The sequence below is a fragment of the Oryza glaberrima genome, chromosome 5, assembly GCF_000147395.1.
Source record: "Oryza glaberrima chromosome 5, OglaRS2, whole genome shotgun sequence".
Lineage (NCBI taxonomy): Eukaryota > Viridiplantae > Streptophyta > Magnoliopsida > Poales > Poaceae > Oryza > Oryza glaberrima.
The window spans coordinates 24,181,412-24,200,770 of record NC_068330.1 but is presented as its reverse complement, the minus strand read 5'-3'; the positions used below and the strand labels follow the sequence as shown (position 1 = coordinate 24,200,770).

Sequence of the window (19,359 nt, the reverse complement as noted above, 5' to 3'; positions counted from 1 at the left end):
CCGAGGAGGCCGTGTAGCGCTCGTTGCTTGTGAACTTCCAGGCAATCTGATCCGGTTCTCCAGTGTCTAAGTGCATATTCCGGACCGCTTCCCACAGGGCGACTAGCTGCTCGACGAGGTCAACCGTGAGAGATGAGCGTGGTTTGAGGTTCAGATCTCAAAGATAAATGTTATTGTTCAAAGTAGCATCTCGAAGAGTATATCAAATTTAAAACAATACTTATATTTTAGGAGGAGTAACTAGAGAATTCTTCCAATGGAGTACATCCGAGGCTGTGTTTAGTTCCACGCTAAAATTGAAAGTTTAACTAAAATTGAAAGTTTAAAGAAAAAAAATTGAAAGTTTATGTGTGTAGAAAAATTTTGATGTGATGAAAAAGTTAAAAGTTTGAAGAAAAATTTGAGAACTAAGAGCATGCCCAATAATCACCCAATATTTGATTCCCAAAAAATCTGAATTAGGAATACCAAAATAAAAATTGGGCCCAACAATGACCCCCTCCTCCAAGAGATGCCCAAAAATCAATTCCCTATCATTTGTTAGTTTGCCACGTAAGCAAGGTGGGGCCCAGTTCGGTACTTGTGCACGTCTTCTCCCTCCCGCACCAGCGCCGATCGACTTCTTCCTCCCCGGACCTGCGCCGCCGTGACCTAGCGCCATCATCACCAGCCAGTCAACCAGTGTCCTGACTGTTGCGATTTGTTAAAAAACGGAACACCAAAGAGAACCCGTAGCAATTCCTGAATTTCAAGCCGGGGAAGTCAGTCACAGAATGGACATCAGATCAGGCTGCAACACTCTGAAAATTAATCTAAACATGATTCACCGAAATTGCTCCTATGGAGGAATTCTTCATCACTCACAGAATAAGCTGTGGAGAAATCGACGCCAGGAGCTTTGTGTGAGAGGGGATTCAGTGTCTTCCATGGAGCATGTCCCTCCATGGACTCTGTCGCCTACACACCGGAGTAGGGAGGTTGAGGATGAGGCAGACTGAGACGACGGCGAGGCGGCGGTGCGGGGCGCAGAGGGCCGTCGACCCCAAATCGAGGAGGCAGTGGTCGACATGCGGGCACCCCCTGGAACAACGCCGACGCCGCCGCCTGCGAGGAAGAGGACGGCGGCTGCATCGCCGCTTGGAGCAACGCCGGCGCCTGCGCCTGAGAGGAAGGGCATGGCCGCTGCATCGCTGCCTGGAGCAATACCGACGCCGACCCCTGCGACCGAGAGGAAGGGGACGACCGCTGCATCTCCGCGTGGAACTCAGTCGACGACGCCTGCGAGGAAGGGGTTGGCCGTTGCTTCGCCGCCTGGAAAGCCGCTGTCGACGCCTGGGAGGAAGAGGAATTTTGTTGCTGGCGACTGGCGAGGAAGGCGAGAAAAGGAGCGCGGGAACAATTTTCCCCCTACGCGCGCGAGGCAGCGACGACCGCGATTGGGAAGAAAAAATGGTTCCCTGCAAATGAGTAACGACATATACGGATATGGGAACCTGGATTATTGAGATGTTGGTTAGGGAATATGTTGGATGAGAATTTTGGTTAAAATTTCTTTAATTAAAGGTTAGGGAATAGAATAAGTAATCTGTTGGGCATGCTCTAAACCAGGCCCGAGAGAGAACGAGACACTCGAACCGTTCCAGTGAACAGGATGATCAGCTTCTAGTCCAGAGTCCAGACTCCGATCGATTACGTGAATCGATACAAACTCCCTCCGAAATCCGCCGGAGATTCCGCGCGCGGCAAGCGGCTAGGGTTCGACGCGGCGTCGTCCCCAGCGCCGGCATTGCGGCGGCCGGCGCGATGGAGAAGATGATAGTCCGCCCGCGCGTGCCAACCCATGAGAGCTTCTCCGCCACCTCCATTGGCCTCAAAGACGAAGCGGCTGATCAAGAGGAGGAAGAGGTCTAAAACTTTGAAGACTTCTTCCGAATCGGAGCGAACCTGACCAACAATACAGAGATCCGTGGTGACCAATTTACTGACCGAAAGCGCGGCTAGGCCTCTAGGGTTTGCGGCGGCGACGCAAACGACAGTGTGTCAAGATCGCAGCCGCGGCGGCGGCGGCTAATTTTGCTTTAGATTCTGAAAAACAATTCCATATGATCGTGTCGGCGGCGGCGACGGAGACGGATTCAATGGTAGTAGCAGACACGCGTGCGACAAGCCATGGAGGCTTGTTCATCCCCATCTTTCTGGAAGAGAAAGCGGCTCATCAAAAGGAGGAAGAGGAGGAGATTCATCTGCGTCTATTGGATCAGCTGTTCGCCCCGTTCGACATGTTCGAGGGGGGCGACCCGGTGCTCCACGAGTGGCAGTACGCTAGACCAATCTACGGCAAGGAGAGGGACGCCGCGCCGCCGCGCCATTGCCATCGGCTTTTCAGGATCAAGCTCTCCGCCAAGAGAGGGCAGGCATTGTGGTCGCACAGGGAGACCCGTCGCTTCTGCGCCGAGCGAGAGGGCGGGTTCCCCCTCCGCCTCGCCCGCCTCGCCGCCGACGGGTGTTGCCTAGAGCTGGAAGATGACGGCGGCCAGGTGGGCGCCCTCTCCTGCTTCCGCCTCAGCACATCGCAGTCCGGGCTGTCCCGCAAGGCCGAGATGGTCGCGGCCGTCGCGGCGGCGGGCTCCCCGCCGGTGAGGGTGGTCGCCGTCATCAGGCGGCTTCCCGGCGCCGGATGCGACCGCCTTGCCCTCACTACCAACATGTGGATCGCAAGACTCGCGGTGCGCCTCCATGACAAGCTGTTCGTCCTGCCACCCGACGGCTCAACAGTCACCATCGCCTTCTCCGAGCGATGGTTCCGTATCCCCTCCAAATGGACGGAGGAGAAGCTGTATGCTAGGGTCGGCCATGAATTCATCAACATCACGGTCGCATTGGAGGATCTGGCCAGGAATCTCTACCAGATGCATGAGCAAGAGGAGCAAGAAGAGATGATACTTCACGAGAAGCAGGAGCAGGAGAGGAGGATGCAAGAAGAGTTGGACAGGGAAAGGGAGGAGCTGGAGATGAAGCCTCTTGCCTGCATTCCTCTAGGCCATGGGGACATGAAGTGGGAATCGCCTGATGAAGCGATGCACCGAAGGTTTGAACTATCAGTGGGCACCAATGGGGAAGTTGGCTGCAGCTTCGTGGAACAAGAATGCCCTCGCGACATGCGCTGGAGGCTTGCCTGCTATGGCAGGTTCGTTCTGCCATTGACGACGATGGAGCTTCAAGCAGTGGGATTTCTGGAAGGCTATTTGGACCCAAAGATGGATGGCTTCACAGAACAAAGAGGCAAGACAGTCGCATTGAGACCTGTGGCAATGGTGTCGATGTCACCGCAGGTGGATCAGATTTTGAGTTTCAAGTTCCTAGTGGACAATCTAGCAATATGGCTCAACGACGGCGTTGTTCTTACTGGGTGGAGTGGAATCACGGTGAGCATCCATTGCGGAGATGATGACAACAGCTGTGCATTCCCATCCTTCACCTCAGCAGATAACTGGACACACCAAGTTCTAGAATGGAAGGTTGATGATAACAACCCAATATCATGTTCATGTTTGCTTCTTCAGCTCAATAGGAAGCTTTGCCGGCTAAATGCCGCAAGGATAGACTGGCAAGAACATGATTTTGGACTCAGTGCCATCTTTGCATTAGAAGCAGAGGAAGATCAGGGACTTCTGTATCAGCAGAAGCAGCAAGAAAACGAGGAGTTGAGGCTTAATGCGTTATCTCTACCTGGGACACTATCAGGGGGAGGGGAAGGAAAAGGCGAGTACAGCTTGTTGTTTGAATCTCCTGAGGAATCTGATTGGGCGAAGGTTTCAGAGCCATATGTACCCAAGTTTCCAACTGAGGAGGAAATTCAGAAGAGGGAAGAGTGGCGCAAGGAGCAGCTTAAGCTGGTCATGGAGCCAATCATACAACCAGTGCAGGAACCAAGGAGGGGTTCGAATTATTTCATGTGTAACCCAGGCAGCAGGAGCACTACAAAAGCAGAGCTCCCAACGGATGAGCCATATGCGGTGTTATTATACTACTGGACCTTGTCCGACAAATGTGAATGTAAGTGCACATCTTATATCAATCTGAACTGCTTCTCCATGAGCACTACTATTTACACATATATACTGATTTCTTGTTATCTTGGGTAGAAAAGTGGTGATCACTGATCAGTAGGACTAATACAGTATATATTGGTATGGACTTAATCACCATACTCTATATAGCAAAATGGATTGTGGTCACATAGAAAACTCCTACCAATCCTTATAATATAGGTAGAAAGGCTACACATGTTAATCAGCAGTAGTAGCAAGTTTACCATATGAATAGGCGGCTTTCTTTTGTGTTCATTGCAAGCAATAGTTATCAGTGTGCCAACCTTGATGTAGTGTTATAGAGGGGGAAAAGAACACATATTATAACACTCAAAAAATGAAAAGGGCACTTTTCCTTAACCATCAGGCCATGTGTTATGTCACTTGAGGAATTTGGTTACCGCTTGGGGCTTCGCTAAGGAGCCAACTTTGCAATTCAAATAACTAGACAGATTCACTTGTGTCAGACTTTTTCTCCAAATCATACATTCTTTTCTGTAAGACAAAGGTCTGAGTACTGGTTATTGTTTGCTTTGGCCTGATTTGTATTTTTCATATGTTGCATATCATAATCCAGGCTAATTAAGTAATTCTTTGAATCCAGCAAAGTTGCAACCTAAGAGGAATCTGCATCCTAGACTTGTTTGTTTGGAGTGGTGTACTTGTGCACCCAGCAGCATCTTGCAAGTTTACACCCTCGAGATCATTGTAGCTGATTCTCTTCATTCCTGCAAACTCGACATATCCGGATTCGTCGCGATTAGGGACTTACGTGATGGACGGCGCAATTACATTTTCAACAGAGAAATAGGCCACCCTTTCACCGTCGTATCACGACATGTATGCACTCCATCTCTTCCACATTTCTTTCCAGGACTTCTTCTCTAAGCGGAAATAATGAAATCTCTATGTGGCCATATTGCTTTACTCTGCAGGGTGTTTTGCGGCTGCCAACATTGAGCCCTCGGAGAGCCATTCATACCAATCCTGAAATCTTGCTCGAGTTCAACCTGAAGATGAAGAGAACAGGTAATGGCATTGACAGTTACCGTGAGCTGATCCAAGGAGTAGTAGAGCATCCTAGTATATATCGGCACGATTGGTCCAGAGTCAATGCGCTGTCCATTCTACCTTGTGGCAACCGCTCTACTCCAATGATGCGCCTGAAGCTCGCCAGGATTCTGAAAGGCGTCGAGGCCACTGTTGAGCTCCAGCCGCTCAGGCTGCCTCCCGGAGGCATGGATTTGCGCTGCACAGCTCGGTCAGGCCGTATAGCTGATGACATTGAGCTTTTCGATGGCAAATACGGTGGCGACGACGACACTTCCCTACAGTTTGCATGGCAACATGGAGATCCACTTGGAAGGAGTATGTAATGGCGTGAGCAGGAGATGGTGCATTGGTTTTGTGCCAAAGTTCCATGCTTTGTTCTCTCAGGAGGTAGACTTACAATTCGCTCAGCTTTTGCTGACTGTTGCCTGGTCCATGTAGATAATGCATTTTTTTCTTCTTTTATTTATTTTGGTAATAGTGTCATATCTAGATTGCTTAGGCATAGTCGCATAGAACTTTTTTTTTCTTTTTTTGGAATACCAGGTATAGAAGAAATTGTTTCTGCGTCGCCGTTGGTGTCTGAGACTGAGAAAATGTATTATTTAAAAAGATCGTTTGATTGTCTCAGATGGACGAGAATGCGAACCGCGCGTGGGCTGTTGTTCTTTTACGTGCGTGTTGGTGTTATGCGTCCCTTTTGCCTGGCAAAATAAATGTCAGAATTGAATCTAGAGCAGCAGCAGGAGTATAAAATGTTGTAATGAAAAGACAAGAAAATGTCGTCTTTGTTGCATTGACCACTGCTGTGTGTGCAGGCATTCAGGTGGATGATCGTAGCTAGTAGACTGTATATGCCTGATGAGTTCTTTGCTAAACTGAACGGACATTCAGCATTCCATAATTTGGTCATTGAAGCAAATCAGAAAACAAGCATTCATCGTTCCATATTGGCAATTGAAGCGAACCAAAAAAAAAAAATCAGCGTTCCATATTGGCAATTGAAGCGAACCAAAAAAAGAGAAAAAAAAAATCCAATATTGGCAGATAATGGCAATTGAAGCAAATCAACTCATATTAGCAATTGAAGTAAACCAAAAAAAGAAAAAAAATCGATATTGGCAGATAATGGCAATTGAAGCAAATCAGCTCATATTAGCAATTGAAGTAAACCAAAAAAAGGGGGGGAAAATCCGATATTGGCAGATAATGGCAATTGAAGTAAATCAAGTGGGAAAAAAGAAGGGCAGACAATGGCAATTGAAGCAAAGCAACTGGGGAAAAAAAATTACGCCGTTGCCGGGGATCGAACCCGGGTCACCCGCGTGACAGGCGGGAATACTCACCACTATACTACAACGACTTGGTTGGAACTAATTTCAAAATTAAACTTCATGTACGTTCACTGACGAAGAGCTGCAAAGTTGCATCAAACAAACTACTACTCCCGCATTTCCGCGTGCGTCTCTCACGCGCATTGTGAAGAGAAGAGGCCGTATGCATCGACACGAACTCGCGGTCTCACGGCGAGTCCCACTCCCATGAAGCGAGCCACGCGCGCGGTACGTGCGCCGCAGCGGTAGGCAAACTCGTAACTGCACGCTGACGCATCACGCACCCCGCCGAAACGCGAGCGCGCGTGCCGGTCGCGGTCGCATGCCCAATACTCTACGCCCCGACGGGGTGAGCCGCAGCCGCCGACCCACCCATCAATTCTGCGCGGGTGGCACGGCGCAGCCGCACGCACGCACGCGCGCGCGTATCGCTACGGAGGCGACGCCGCCGCCGCCGCGCGCAACGGCGCAGCGCGCGCGGTGTCACGTCCCGTCCCGTCGCGCGGCACACCACTACTGTGACTGTGAGCGCGGAGGCAGCGGCAGCAGCATCTCCCGGATCTCACGTCTTGTCCGCCTGCCACTACTGACTCCGGCGTCCCATCCTTGCTGCCTGCCTCTGCCTCTGCCTCTTTTTTTTTACTCGTTGCTCGCAGCAGGGTACGGCACCCGCTTTACGCAGCGCCACCACCCATCAATGCCTTGTCCTCATCACGCATTATAATGGAACCCCAAAACACATTTCCTTCTCGTAACAATTCACGTGCTCGTGGCATGTACAAGAGCCTTGTGCACAACTGCATGGGTACTCCACGGTCTGCCAAGTCAAAGCTACTATCCCCTTCATGTTCCTGCAAACTTCTGTAATAACGTAAAAGCCTTCGTTTCCGTGAGCTATAGCGGCCAGCTGCTGCTCGTCTGCTAGCTCAACTGAGACCCGAGATGCCGAGGCCGGAGGCCGCGTTGCATGCCCATGCACGATCTGCTGCTGCTGCTACGCATTTGTTGCAACTCAGCTGCGGTTTCGCTCCTGTTCCTCTTAATGGCTTTGCCCTGGTGCTCAGGAAAACCATTGACTCCCCCTGCGTGTGTTGGGTGTTAATTTGGCCTTGCTCTGATCTGATCTGCACCCATGCATGCAAGCACGCATGATCTTTCTACTACTACTAGGATATCTAGTACTACTGCCGTGCACACCCGGGACTGAACTGAAGAATCTATATCAAACTGTCTTCAGCTACTTTGCACTTTGTCCCCACGAGAGGCTGGCCCATTGCACAGAGCGTGTCTTTGTTGATCTTGGACCATCGGGGAAAAGAGATGGGATTAATTAGAGTACACTGCCAGCAACTCCGGGCGGGCATGCATGGAGTGCATCATACTTCATGTCTTTGTACTGTACTATCAGTGTTAATTCCACCTTCTTTGAAAAAATACCAAGAGAGATACCACATATTTTATTATGCAGTAAAACTTAATACCTCTTGTTACTTAATAACTCGAGATATCAAAATTTTAAGTTTAAATGTTTGGTACGCCGAGATGTTTTTTTCAAGGAGTAGTGTATTACTGAAAGGACGATCCATGAGATGATAAGTAACATGAAAGGAAATACTTTTTTTCTACAGGAAGTGAATGCAAATTTTCTACTATTGCTGCATACAATTTCTGATATTCTCCGTCAGGGCATCAGCGTACGTTCAAATTTGAGAGCCGGTACGAACGACATCAAAATTGTGATACTAGCGTCCTTTCTGATCGCAGGTTTTTGGCGATGTACTGCTACTCCTTGTCGCATGTACAGTGCATACACTACGCTACACCCTGCACGTCTCTCCCTGATGCGCCTCTGTCATGCATCGCATGCAGCACTACTACAAGTACTATTGATGCCACCTCACGCACAGCGAAGTCGATCGTTGATTCGTTTCCATATGGTAAGACGTAGTCGTATGTATGCACAGTGCCACGCAGCTACATGAGACGTGTTCAGAGCGATGCGTGTCTTGAGGGCATCGTCGCGTAGCGTCGTGCAGGGCATCGTGCACTGTGCACGGATCACGAAGAAGAATCGGGGAGGAGGAGGCGGCCCCTACTGTACTGTACTACCCGTCGCTCCGTGAGTTAGTGGTGTCAAACGTCAATCCATCCGTCGATCCGCCGTCCATGCCATATGCTATGGGTTTCCTCATCGATCGGCACATCTACACACCAGCTTTGGCTTTGGCAGCCCGCGGCGTCGATCAACATGTCAAGATCACGCACGCATCCATGGAAACTCGACAAAGGGAAACGCTAAAATCCAACCCCACGGACGAACGCTTGTCACCGCACGATCCATCGATTCGATCGCCTCGTCGTCGCGCCGGGTTGTCTGCGGAATGCCAGCCCTGTCGGGACGAAGACACTGTCGGAAAAATGGTCAAATCGGGGCTACCGTTTTTTTAAAACAAAACAAAACCAGAATCGAATAAAGATGTAAACAAATTATTATATACTGAAACAAATTAGAATAATTGTTACTTCCTCCGTTTCATATTATAACGTTTCATATTATAAGACTTTTTAACATTACCCACATTTACATATATATATATATATATATATCGATGAATCTAAATATATATGTGCGTCTGGATTCATTAACATCTATATAAATGTGAACAATGCTAGAAAGTCTTAAAACATGAAACGGTAGTATATTTTAAAACGGGGTAGCATCAATTCGATTTGTTTCCGAACAACACAAAACGGAAACAATCGCCGATACACACCGAAATCTCGATGTAAAAAAATTCCTAATCCTACCTACTATGAAGGATTTAAATAGAAATTCCGTACAACAATGGCTGCCAAGGAAAGCGCCGTGATTGACACAAATGACAATTCCACGGCCACGGCCCCCTTGGTTTCGGAGGGGGTGAAAACCCCGTATCCAGAATCGTCCAAAACGCCACACAAGATAGCAACAGGACGAGGATAACGAGATCAGTGGCTAGCTTGGCTGGCTCGCTGTTGTTGCGCTCGCTCGCTCGCATCCACCGCTCCACCACCACCAGCAAAACCGGGCGGGCGAGAGAGGCGGAGTGGTGTCACAGCAGCTAAAGGCAAAAGCGAAAGCGGCAGGCAGGCAGGCAGGCAGCGTAGGGCAGGAGGGCTAGAGCTAGAGGAGAGAGGATGGATGCAGGAGTCAGGGGGCCATACGAGAGCACAACACAGCACAGGGCGCTGCAGTGCATGCATTCGACGACCACTGCCTGCGCAGCAGCCGCTGAATATTCCCTGCACCATTTTAACAGCCAGAGCTCGGAGGGGAGGCATTGAGGCAAGCCAGGACAACGGCACGCCACTCCACAGCCCTCTCTACTCTACTCCCACGCTGCGTTTGCCTTTGCCTCCCAGCGCCCCTGCCTAGCCTAAGCTACTCCTACTCGTAGTACCAGTACTGACTCTCTGAATCTGCCTCTATGTTGCCAGTCTAGTTTGCTGCTCCTACACAAGGCTCTCGCGTAACAGTGTAACGGCAGTGTGCGTGATCTACCGAAGCATCGGTGCGTTTTGGGTGCAGAGATGGATTGCGTTGCACGCATTTGATGATGATGCAGAGATTGCATGTACTCCACTCACTTCACCGTTGGGGCGCTTCAGACTTCAGAGAACTTTAACGGTTCTGACGCCTTGCTGTACTGTGACCAAACTGTAGGAGTAACAAATTTTTAAGCTCTCTCTGGTGTACTTTCTCTCGCTCTCAATTGCTCTGTCACGTTGAATACTTTACTCCCTCTGGGATTAGCAACCTAAAACTGGTGGCGACCAGAAAGACTTCACAGCTTTTGTCCCGACTACAAAACCTGCACTTCGCTGCATTTGATGCTGTACAACTGCATTTTTCAGCCTAATGCTGTACACCTGTTAGCATAGATTTTCATTAGAATTGTTTGAAGGATTAAAACTAATACTATCACTTTTGTCCGCAAGTGTAGAGCGTTATCCACATGCTTCTGCATTTCTGCAGACGAATTTTGTTTTTCTGAAAGATATTTGGTATGGTCTTCTTGCAAAAAATAAATAAATCAATCAAATTACCACATGATTGTATATTACTCGTACCACGTCATCAAGAGCAGCATAAAAGCACACTGGAGTGTTAAGTTGCAGCAGCAGATAACATATGCAAAAACACAGAGATTATAGATGCATTACAATGAATTGTAACTCGATTCATTCCAAGCTTGAGGCTACCTCCAACACTAGTGTTTATTGCATTACTTAGAAGACCATGAAGGCATCAAGATCTGAAACCAGGTAGAACCCCAAGCCTCTAGCCAAGAAGCCCCTCATCTTAGAGCTTCTCAAGAAACCAAAAAAGGAAAAACAAGGAAGAAGAAGAAGAAGAAACTAAAGAAAAGGAAAAGAAACAATCTAACTAGGAAGACTAATTAGTAAGTAGCTACTAATTTGAGATACCTAGAGAGAGATATATATATCTCGGACCATGAAGCCTCAATTCCCCACAAGCTCACACCATCTGCATCTTCCTCCTCCTCATGCTCAGCTCATGGAGCAAGCAGAGAGCTTAGCCAGCAGTGGGAGCCAAACGGACACTCTCCCAAGCCTATCTGTGAGGCTTCCCTTCAGGCTCCTCACCTGTATCTCCTCCACACATTGGCCAACCAATACTTCTACAGCTACCACTGAGCTCCATTTGAGCTTATGAGAGATAGCAAGATTGCAAAGCTGTTCTTCCAGAGAGGAAGAGCTTAGCTGGAGCAGAAAGAAGCAAGCAGGAGAGGGACAGTGATGAGGAGTAGAAGAAGAAAGAGTTGTTTGCTTATATATAAAGGATGAAGACTGAAGAGGTGGAGAAAGTTGATGGTTTTAACAATGGTTGTGGCCTTATGGGGACAGAGAATGGGAGGCATGTTTGTGGGGGACTGCAAAACGCACTTGCACGGCTTCCGAGGCATGTTGGGGCTGATAAACAAGTGAATTAGCAGTAAATTAAACTGGACCAATAATGTTTATAAATGTGTGCAAACCTTCTGGACCATGCAGCAGCAAGCATGTGTACATTTGTATTTTGGAGCAGGGAGAAATGGACCTTACATTGGAGAGGAGGACAGTGGAGAAAGGGATCGAATGGGCTTTCTGTTTGACTGCACTGTCGAGCTGCCTCCTCCTCTCTCCTCTCTGCTTTGCTTTTCTTGTGATGAAGGAAAATATACTTTCCTGTCCATGAGAGGGAGGTGCACGATCAGAATGATTGATGAATGAGGAAAGCAAATTATGGCACGCAGAAAAGACACTATGATTATCAAACTGGTCAAAGAATTCGACTAAAATATGGAGTACTAGCAGTAGCAGGAACAGATACAGATGCTTCGGTGTCATCAAACTACTTATGCATTGTCTTCTGAACTTGTTCAGTTGTTCTTCACTAGAAATAGAGCTAACCAAATTTGACATATGTAACTCGTTCAATCGACTTACATTCAGAGTATTTGTAAAGTTGGCAGGTTTGTAGTTCAAAAGTGATGATAACGTTTATAAGAACATGCCCTTTTTGCTTTTTTGACTTAATAAAAGGTAAATTGCAAGTGTGACTGTTGCTTCTGATTTACTTCTGTAAATTTTTATGTGTAAATTTGTTTATGGTGAGTGGGTGGATCACTCACCCTAATACCCTAACAGGATGGTGAACGTGAACTCCTCTCAGCAGCATAACTAACTTGCGTAGCTCGCTAGCTGCATGCATGGAGCTAACAATAAGTAATCCATGATGCACCTTTTGTGCAGACAGTGATCGCTTAATTAAGGATAACTCATTGGCTTGTCAATGGTAGCAGCGTTAATCTATCTTATTAGTGGGGGATTAGGGTTTGTTAAAGCATGCTTAGGCCTGGACTTAACAACTCCTTCCATGTGCATGTCACTTATCAGCTCACCTAGGCATGGAAGCTTCACTCCTTTTCTTCTTTCACTATCCTTTTCCCCCTTTTTCTACTGCATGCTGGAGTAGCATGCAAAGTAGAGGTAACATGCGCGTTTAGCCGCTCAGAGAAACGGTCCCTGGTGTTTCTTACCGGTGTATGTATATTGGATTACTTTATAGCCTTCCTTTGCTTTGTTAATGTTTGATGCAAAAAAGTGCCATGTTGGTTTAGAATAGGATTCTCCCCATGATAAGAAGAGAAGCAGATGATTGTTTATGGATTGTTGATGACTTTCATGTAATGCATTGGAGGGAAAACGCCTCTCGAATGGTGCCTCTGTGCATGTCTCAATGAAACAATGGGCATGTACTACCCCTAGTTGAACAGTAAATGAATCCATATAATCCACTAATTACCTCAAGAAAAATACTCTATTAATTGGCCCTAGCTAGATACAGCACAAGACAGGAATGAATAAGAGTGCAGTCCTGAAACACAGGAAAGCAATCTAGTATAGCTGCTTCACCAAACCAGGGCCCCATTCGATTTCGTTGAAATATCTCGATTTCATTCATAAACAACTCATTTCCGAAAGAATTGTAAAAATTCTTACGTTCATTTTTCCTTTTTTTTTTTTGTTTACAACGTTTCATTGTAGGAAGACATATCATTGCAGGGAATATTATAGAAAATCAGCGCCCCTACTATATGACCCGTCATGTATTTATCTTATATGTCCATTAGTCAATTGCATATACATATACTTTAGTAAAATAAGTTGAATTTGCTACAAGAGCGTTATTTTCAAAGAACCCCCTAATGTGATTTTAGCTTTCAATGTAATCAGTATATTATAATAATGTAGTGAAACATGTTGTATTTTTGAAGAAAAAGACATAATATTTCTCTTTTTCTAATGCTATTTTTTCTCATCCTTTTATTTTCTGTTAGTGACCAAATTAATAAACCTGTGAAGGAGTAAGATGGCAAATACATACAGATATTTAGTAGATAATCATATCATCGAGCTAGTTGGGTATTGGAGAAGACACGAATATTAGGGAATGATCTAACATCAAATAATTAGAAGGGGTGATGTTTCAAATCCAGGTCGTCTAGCCCATCACCCTATAGAGCTAGCCGGAAGACTCCTAAGTGTTTCTCACTAGTAAGGTATTGGAACGACCGAAGAAGAGTAAGATAGTTATTCATATTTATAAGGCTCGGGTTTTTCTCTGTGTTAGTTCAGATTTAAGAAGGTTCTAGATTTTCCCTTAGTATTTGTTTGATTTATCTCAGCTTTTGTAAGTGCCGCGTACGTGGTTCAGTCATCATTGGGCAAAACTGTCGGTTTGAGAATAATAAGATTGGCCAAGTGCCACCTGCCAAATCACCTGTGAATAACACAGGAGTAAGCAGGAACGAGTTACCAGCTAAACAGAGTATGGAGGATTCAGCCATCAGCACAGCAGGCCAGCAGGGCTTCATGGCAGCATGGGCATATATCACAATGTCAGCATGTGTTAAGCAGCATGGAAGGAAAGAAAGACGGGCATAGGTTGGCTGGACTTGTTCAATTCCCCTGCGTAAAAGAAAGTAATACGAGCACGCATGCGCCACGTCAGCATTGCCAGTATGGCGCTGCTTGATCTGTCTATCACGCCTATCTACAAAGCAACTTTACCTGTGTATAATCTCGTAAGCGCACAATGATAATTCATACGTAATTCATACTCTTATCTTAATTACCTTTCAGCAGATGATATTGAAAATTTGAAATCACTACCAGCGATTACCTTACTAGCAAATTATTAAGCAGATCAAATGCATCCTGATGCTGGCATTTGCCGTGGGAGCAGTATTACTGTCACATTAGCATGCATGTAATCTGTTTTCTTGTCATATCTGTATGTAGCTCCAAGCTCTTGGTGGTAGTAACTCCAATTTGCAAAGCTTCCGGTATCGCGTATGGCGAAGGAGACGTCCCCATCAACGACAAAAAGCTTCATCCAGCGGTCAAAATTGATAGATTCTCTCTTAGGAAGCCGGCTTGCCAGTGCTCGCCACTGCCAGTAGTACTCTGGCGTGTCGACGTGTTCTTCACTCGCGTCAATCTGATCAACGGTAGGCGATCACTTTACAGTGCAAGCAGTAGTATGAATTTTGAGACAAATCGAACAAGAGCAAGCACAGTTGTGTAGTACCAGACAGGATACAACGTCGAACGCAGAACGGAGCAGATAAAATGTGCTTCTCATGATCGGCAAAATCTAGCCATCGAAAGGGCTCATCATACTTGTCTGCCACGCCCAAGATCGGCTCCGCCCAGCCCACCAACTTTATCATCACGGCCTCATTGCGTGTCAGCCTAATCGAGAACGTGAACATTCTCGAGCTCAATTTCAAATTAACCGGCGCCGAATTCCGATCGGTTTTGAACAAAATTGGTCGTGTCAGCGTAGCGTGCATGGGCAGCTTGCTGCATGCTCCTGTCCAGCGTCCACCACTCTCGACGACATACGTCATGGGCACGTAACACGCTGGCATGCACAAGCTCGTCTCGATCGCTTTTCTTTTTTGCCTTGGAAAAAGAAACCTTAATTTGCTCCATTCCATTCTCCTACAAGCAAAGTGATAGTGGTGGGAATATGGGGAAATGGAATGTATCGATCAACGTCGGATTAATCGACGGCGCACCGGCGAAGGAAAAGGCAGCCACAGCCACAGCCTACGCGAGGATTGGGGAAGCGCCAAGTATAATACGCGCAATCATTGGGTACTCAACCCGCGACCCCGACACGCTGCCGCCCCGCCGCGCGACACGCCAGCGGCGCGTGCGGCGTCCAGGGCCCCGCGCGCGCGCGCACGCGCACGCGCCCGAGCGCGATGGCTGGTGGCTAGCGGCCGGGCCGGGCCGGCGCGGCGGCTTCTGCCTTCTTCTCTTCGGTACGTGGACGTGGCTGGTGGCCAGCCGGTGCGTGCAGGCGTGCGGCGCCACAGCGAGCGATCACCACCGTTTTTCGCTGGTCGGTGGGTGGTCACCCCCCACCGCACGCCGCGCCGAACGCGCCACGCGCGTTTCGTCGGAAAAACGGCGGCACGCGCGCCGCGCGCGGCTGGCTGGCCACCTCCTCACTCGCGTCGCGTGGCCACGAACCGTTCGGGGATGATATGCTTGCACGGGCCGAGTGAGTTTGCCCAACGGATACGATGCGGCTTGGGCCAAAGTCCGGATGGGCCTGAAGCGGCGGGAGCCGGGAGAGGTAGTGGTGGGGTGCGAGGGATTAGTACCACCTCGGGGAGTTGTGGCGGATGACGAGGTGAGAGCTGCTATAAAGAGGGAGTGCTATGGAATGGGTGAAAATCACGCAGCTGCGTGGTGAGCACAAAGCGAACTATTCTTTCGCCTTTTACTAAAGAATACCGTGTGCGCTCCACATATAGCAGCATACGCTAATTTTTTGAGGTGTCCCTCCTTTCTGGAAGGGCGCCAACAATTCAAACTTAAATCTTTTTCTTTTCCTGGTTGCAATTTTGCATCTTTTCCTTTTCCTGGTTACAATTTTGCATCCATTTTGCCAATTGGTGAGGTTATCGTATTTGTGCAAGATAATAGGAAATGTGTTGATGAACTCTTGCCTCAAATCTAACATGAATGAAAGGGAATGTGTAACATTATCAGCACAAAATAAATATATTATTAAAAATATATTCGATGTTACGTTTAATCAAACAGAACAGTGGGAATACCTGAGCAGAATAAATAGAATAGTGTGACAGCCTTGTGGCGTATGATAAAAGAACTTGTCAATATCGTCAGTTTTATAATGAATGGAGTGAAATGTCGTCAGTCTTGTGGCATTTGACAAAGACATTGCCTTCACCCAGATGCAAAAAGAAAGGAACAGCAAAGCAGGCTAAGCAATAAGCATTTGATCTCACACTGGAAAGGATTATACATATTCATCGTTTTAGTTGAACAACAAAAGCTTATAGCTCGAACAAGAGGACATATTATCATATAGGTATGGCAAATCTTTCAAGTTCCAGCAATCAGGACGAGCTAATGGTAAGATTTTCCATCTCGTTTGCTACATCATCAGCTATCTCCACTTCTAGAGCTCCCAGGGACTTCTCAAATCTTTCAAGGGCTACAAAGGCACCCTCAGGTGAGCCACCAAGGCTCCCGATTTCCCTCCGCATTGCATTGGCGCCACCATACAATCTTTTCACTGAGGATTTCATCTCAGATAAGTCTTGTGGTGGGTACACAGACGCCCCGAGGTCGTTAATCTGGTCAGCAGCCTGTCTGCAACAGCTCAACAATTGTTCCATTGTCTCAACTTTTTCCTCATTAGCTCCACTTCGGTTACCTGAGATCTTAAGCAAACAAGTAATGAAACGAATTGTTTCTTTCACCACAACAAGCGCATCGGAAGCCACAGTGACAACCAATTTGGCAACAGCAACCTCCTCTTCAGTGAAGTCCTCATCTAACTCAAGGTCACTTGACGATCCATCTCTATCAGAACAACTTGTGGTGTCCACAGCTCCATTAGAAGATTTTTCAGCAGTGCCATTAGAATCACCAATTGGTAGTTCTTTCATCTCTCGGAGAATATCCTTCAGATACACACCTATCTGAGTCATGGCTCGTCCTATGGCAACACAGTTGGTTGTTGGTACCTTGTTGAGAGCAAGACATGCTTCCCATACAGTTCCTGTCACCTGATGTATAGTTGTTTTCCGGTCAGGACTGCGTGATTCTGCACGTCACAAAAAAGCTGTGAATGCTAGTAACATCCTCTTGCATACTGCATTACTATTCAGGTTTCTTACTGCTTATCCACTTATGCATTACATCGTGACCACCATAAGGAAAATAAAAAGCAGAAAATGGTAAATTTGTCCTTCTCACTTTAGTCGTAAGGAAATTAGATCATCAAATTTAGTTATGAGGGTTGTCCGCATACATTAGTTAATTCTGAATGACTATTTAGTTATCTACTCCTAATAGTTAGGAAGACAAATGGGAGCTTCAGACAAAAGAAGATCCTTGAGAAAGGTTTTTACTTACCATAAGCAGAAACAGCTTGATTGAACAATGAGAAGCTGGAGTCAACAACATTCTTTGCAGAGCTACAGATGGATTTGTGAAGTGTGGGTCCTGCGCCAACTGTGCTGCCGTGGCAACCCAAAAGGAAACCCTGCAGGATGTTGAAATATGCGACGATGTTCTCCTTGAGTGTTTCTACATCAGGCAAATCACCACTCCAGACCATTCCAGCTGTATTGAAAAACAGACATCAGCGAACAGTGACAAAGCTAAGGTTACATCATCACAGAAACGGTATCAGTATATCGCGACACCACATTGGTTGGATATTGCATTTGCTACCCTAACCACTAGAAAGAAACAAATGGCCAATGCAAATAACATTTCCCTGCTATATGATGATATACAGCAGCTGAACTATAACCTAATGCTGCTACATTAATTCCTTGCCAAGCTTAATTGGGCGGAATAATAAACTAACACCTTGATTTCCCCAACAGTTTTTTCTATCCAAGCGATTCTTTCCGCTGAAATTAAACAATCTAAACCTACCGACGCTAAATTAAGTAGGTGTATAGTCCGATCAACTGAGCGCACGAAACGTGGGGAGAGAAATCGTTCGTTCTTAGACCTACCAACAGTGGCCTGCCTGGAGACTTGCTCGCCGAGCTTGACGACCTCAGACCACTCCGTCCGCTCCAAGCCGCCGGGAGCCGCCTCCGCCATCATCTGAGAACCCAAAGTAAACAAGCACGCCGCCGCGCCGTGAGTTACCGTGGGATTGGAGGCTTAGAGCCGTGCTATGACCCCATCGGGATAGAGAGACTCGGGTGCCAAACCTGGAAGGTGTCGTTGATGGTCTGGAGGTGCGACTGCAGGAAGCGGGACAGCTCGCCGCCGCCCGCCGGCTTCTTCGCCGCTCCACCTCTCCTCGGCATGGCAGGCAGCTACCGCCTCGTCGCGTCGCGCCGGCGAAGAAGAGAGGGAGAGGAAGAGGGATGCGAGCCGCGGCGAGGCGGCGGCGGCGGCGGCGGGGGCGGAAGGGTTTATTTCGTTAGGGCTTTTGGGGGAAGTTGGGCTTGGCCGGTTGGCCCTCCTGACATTGCGTCGATGTGGGCCGTTCGATTGAAGTTAAGATTCGTGCTGGAATACGACCGTGATTCCCCGTCACAGCTGGACTAGCCACTTAGTCGCACGTTGCGCGACATTAAATACCCGTATGAAAACCTTGTATACATGAGTTAAAATATATGGTATGAAATTCTACTTTAAATTTGAAAATTGACAATACCGTAGAACTAAATAATAAATAATTGTTAGAACCACCGCTGCATAGGTTGGAAGTATCTCTCTCGCCTATTTAAGTAATAATCGCAAGTACTGTTATCAGTACGAAATTGGAAACAATACCTATAAATCCTCTCTGCTTGGTGATGAGAGGAACTGACTCATATACTGACAGAGAGTAGTAAAATCTAACAAAGTGATGTACAAAATATTTCTGACTTCAAAAGTGTATGAACCTAAGTTATCCTACCATGTGCACTTCGCAGAGTTAACAAAAATGAATTAGGTTGGGTTTGGAGTATGATAAAAGAGTAAACAAATCCGATGTATATCCATACGGATTTCTGTATTTGCAGCTCTTCAATTCAATCTAGCTTTCAGCAGCAAAATGAAATATGTGAAATATAAAGACCAATTAGAGTCATAGGAGTTATTCTAAAAGAAAATTTACCAATATTTCTAAAACCGAATATGAGCATCAAATGAATCATTGTGATGCTGTACATGCGCATATGGAATCTGACAATGTAGTAAAATAGGTAAATTGGCATTCTGTGAGTTACTTTATCATGTGACAAACAATCATGCGCTTTGTCAATCGTAGAAAA

The 19,359-nt window shown here is 47.0% G+C and overlaps 1 protein-coding gene, 2 non-coding genes and 1 pseudogene across 3 annotated transcripts; 2 read left to right on the top strand and 2 right to left on the bottom strand.

Moving 5' to 3' along the window:
• Nucleotides 1–1,591: 1,591 nt before the first annotated feature.
• On the top strand, nucleotides 1,592–6,053 carry LOC127773137 (uncharacterized; annotated as a pseudogene).
• Nucleotides 6,054–6,432: 379 nt separating this feature from the next.
• TRNAD-GUC (transfer RNA aspartic acid (anticodon GUC)) lies at nucleotides 6,433–6,504 on the bottom strand. The gene has a single exon. It is a non-coding gene; the product is annotated as a tRNA-Asp (tRNA).
• A 9,274-nt stretch (nucleotides 6,505–15,778) lies between these two features.
• LOC127775247 (U5 spliceosomal RNA) lies at nucleotides 15,779–15,897 on the top strand. The gene has a single exon (XR_008017922.1). It is a non-coding gene; the product is annotated as a U5 spliceosomal RNA (small nuclear RNA).
• A 429-nt stretch (nucleotides 15,898–16,326) lies between these two features.
• On the bottom strand, nucleotides 16,327–18,576 carry LOC127775130 (uncharacterized). Its single transcript, XM_052301443.1, has 4 exons — nucleotides 18,304–18,576; nucleotides 18,100–18,193; nucleotides 17,486–17,695; nucleotides 16,327–17,174 (listed from the first exon to the last, which is right to left on the bottom strand). Exons 1-4 carry the CDS (start codon nucleotides 18,400–18,402, stop codon nucleotides 16,462–16,464), a joined length of 1,116 nt encoding a protein of 371 aa, XP_052157403.1. The 5' UTR covers nucleotides 18,403–18,576; the 3' UTR covers nucleotides 16,327–16,461.
• Nucleotides 18,577–19,359: the final 783 nt, after the last annotated feature.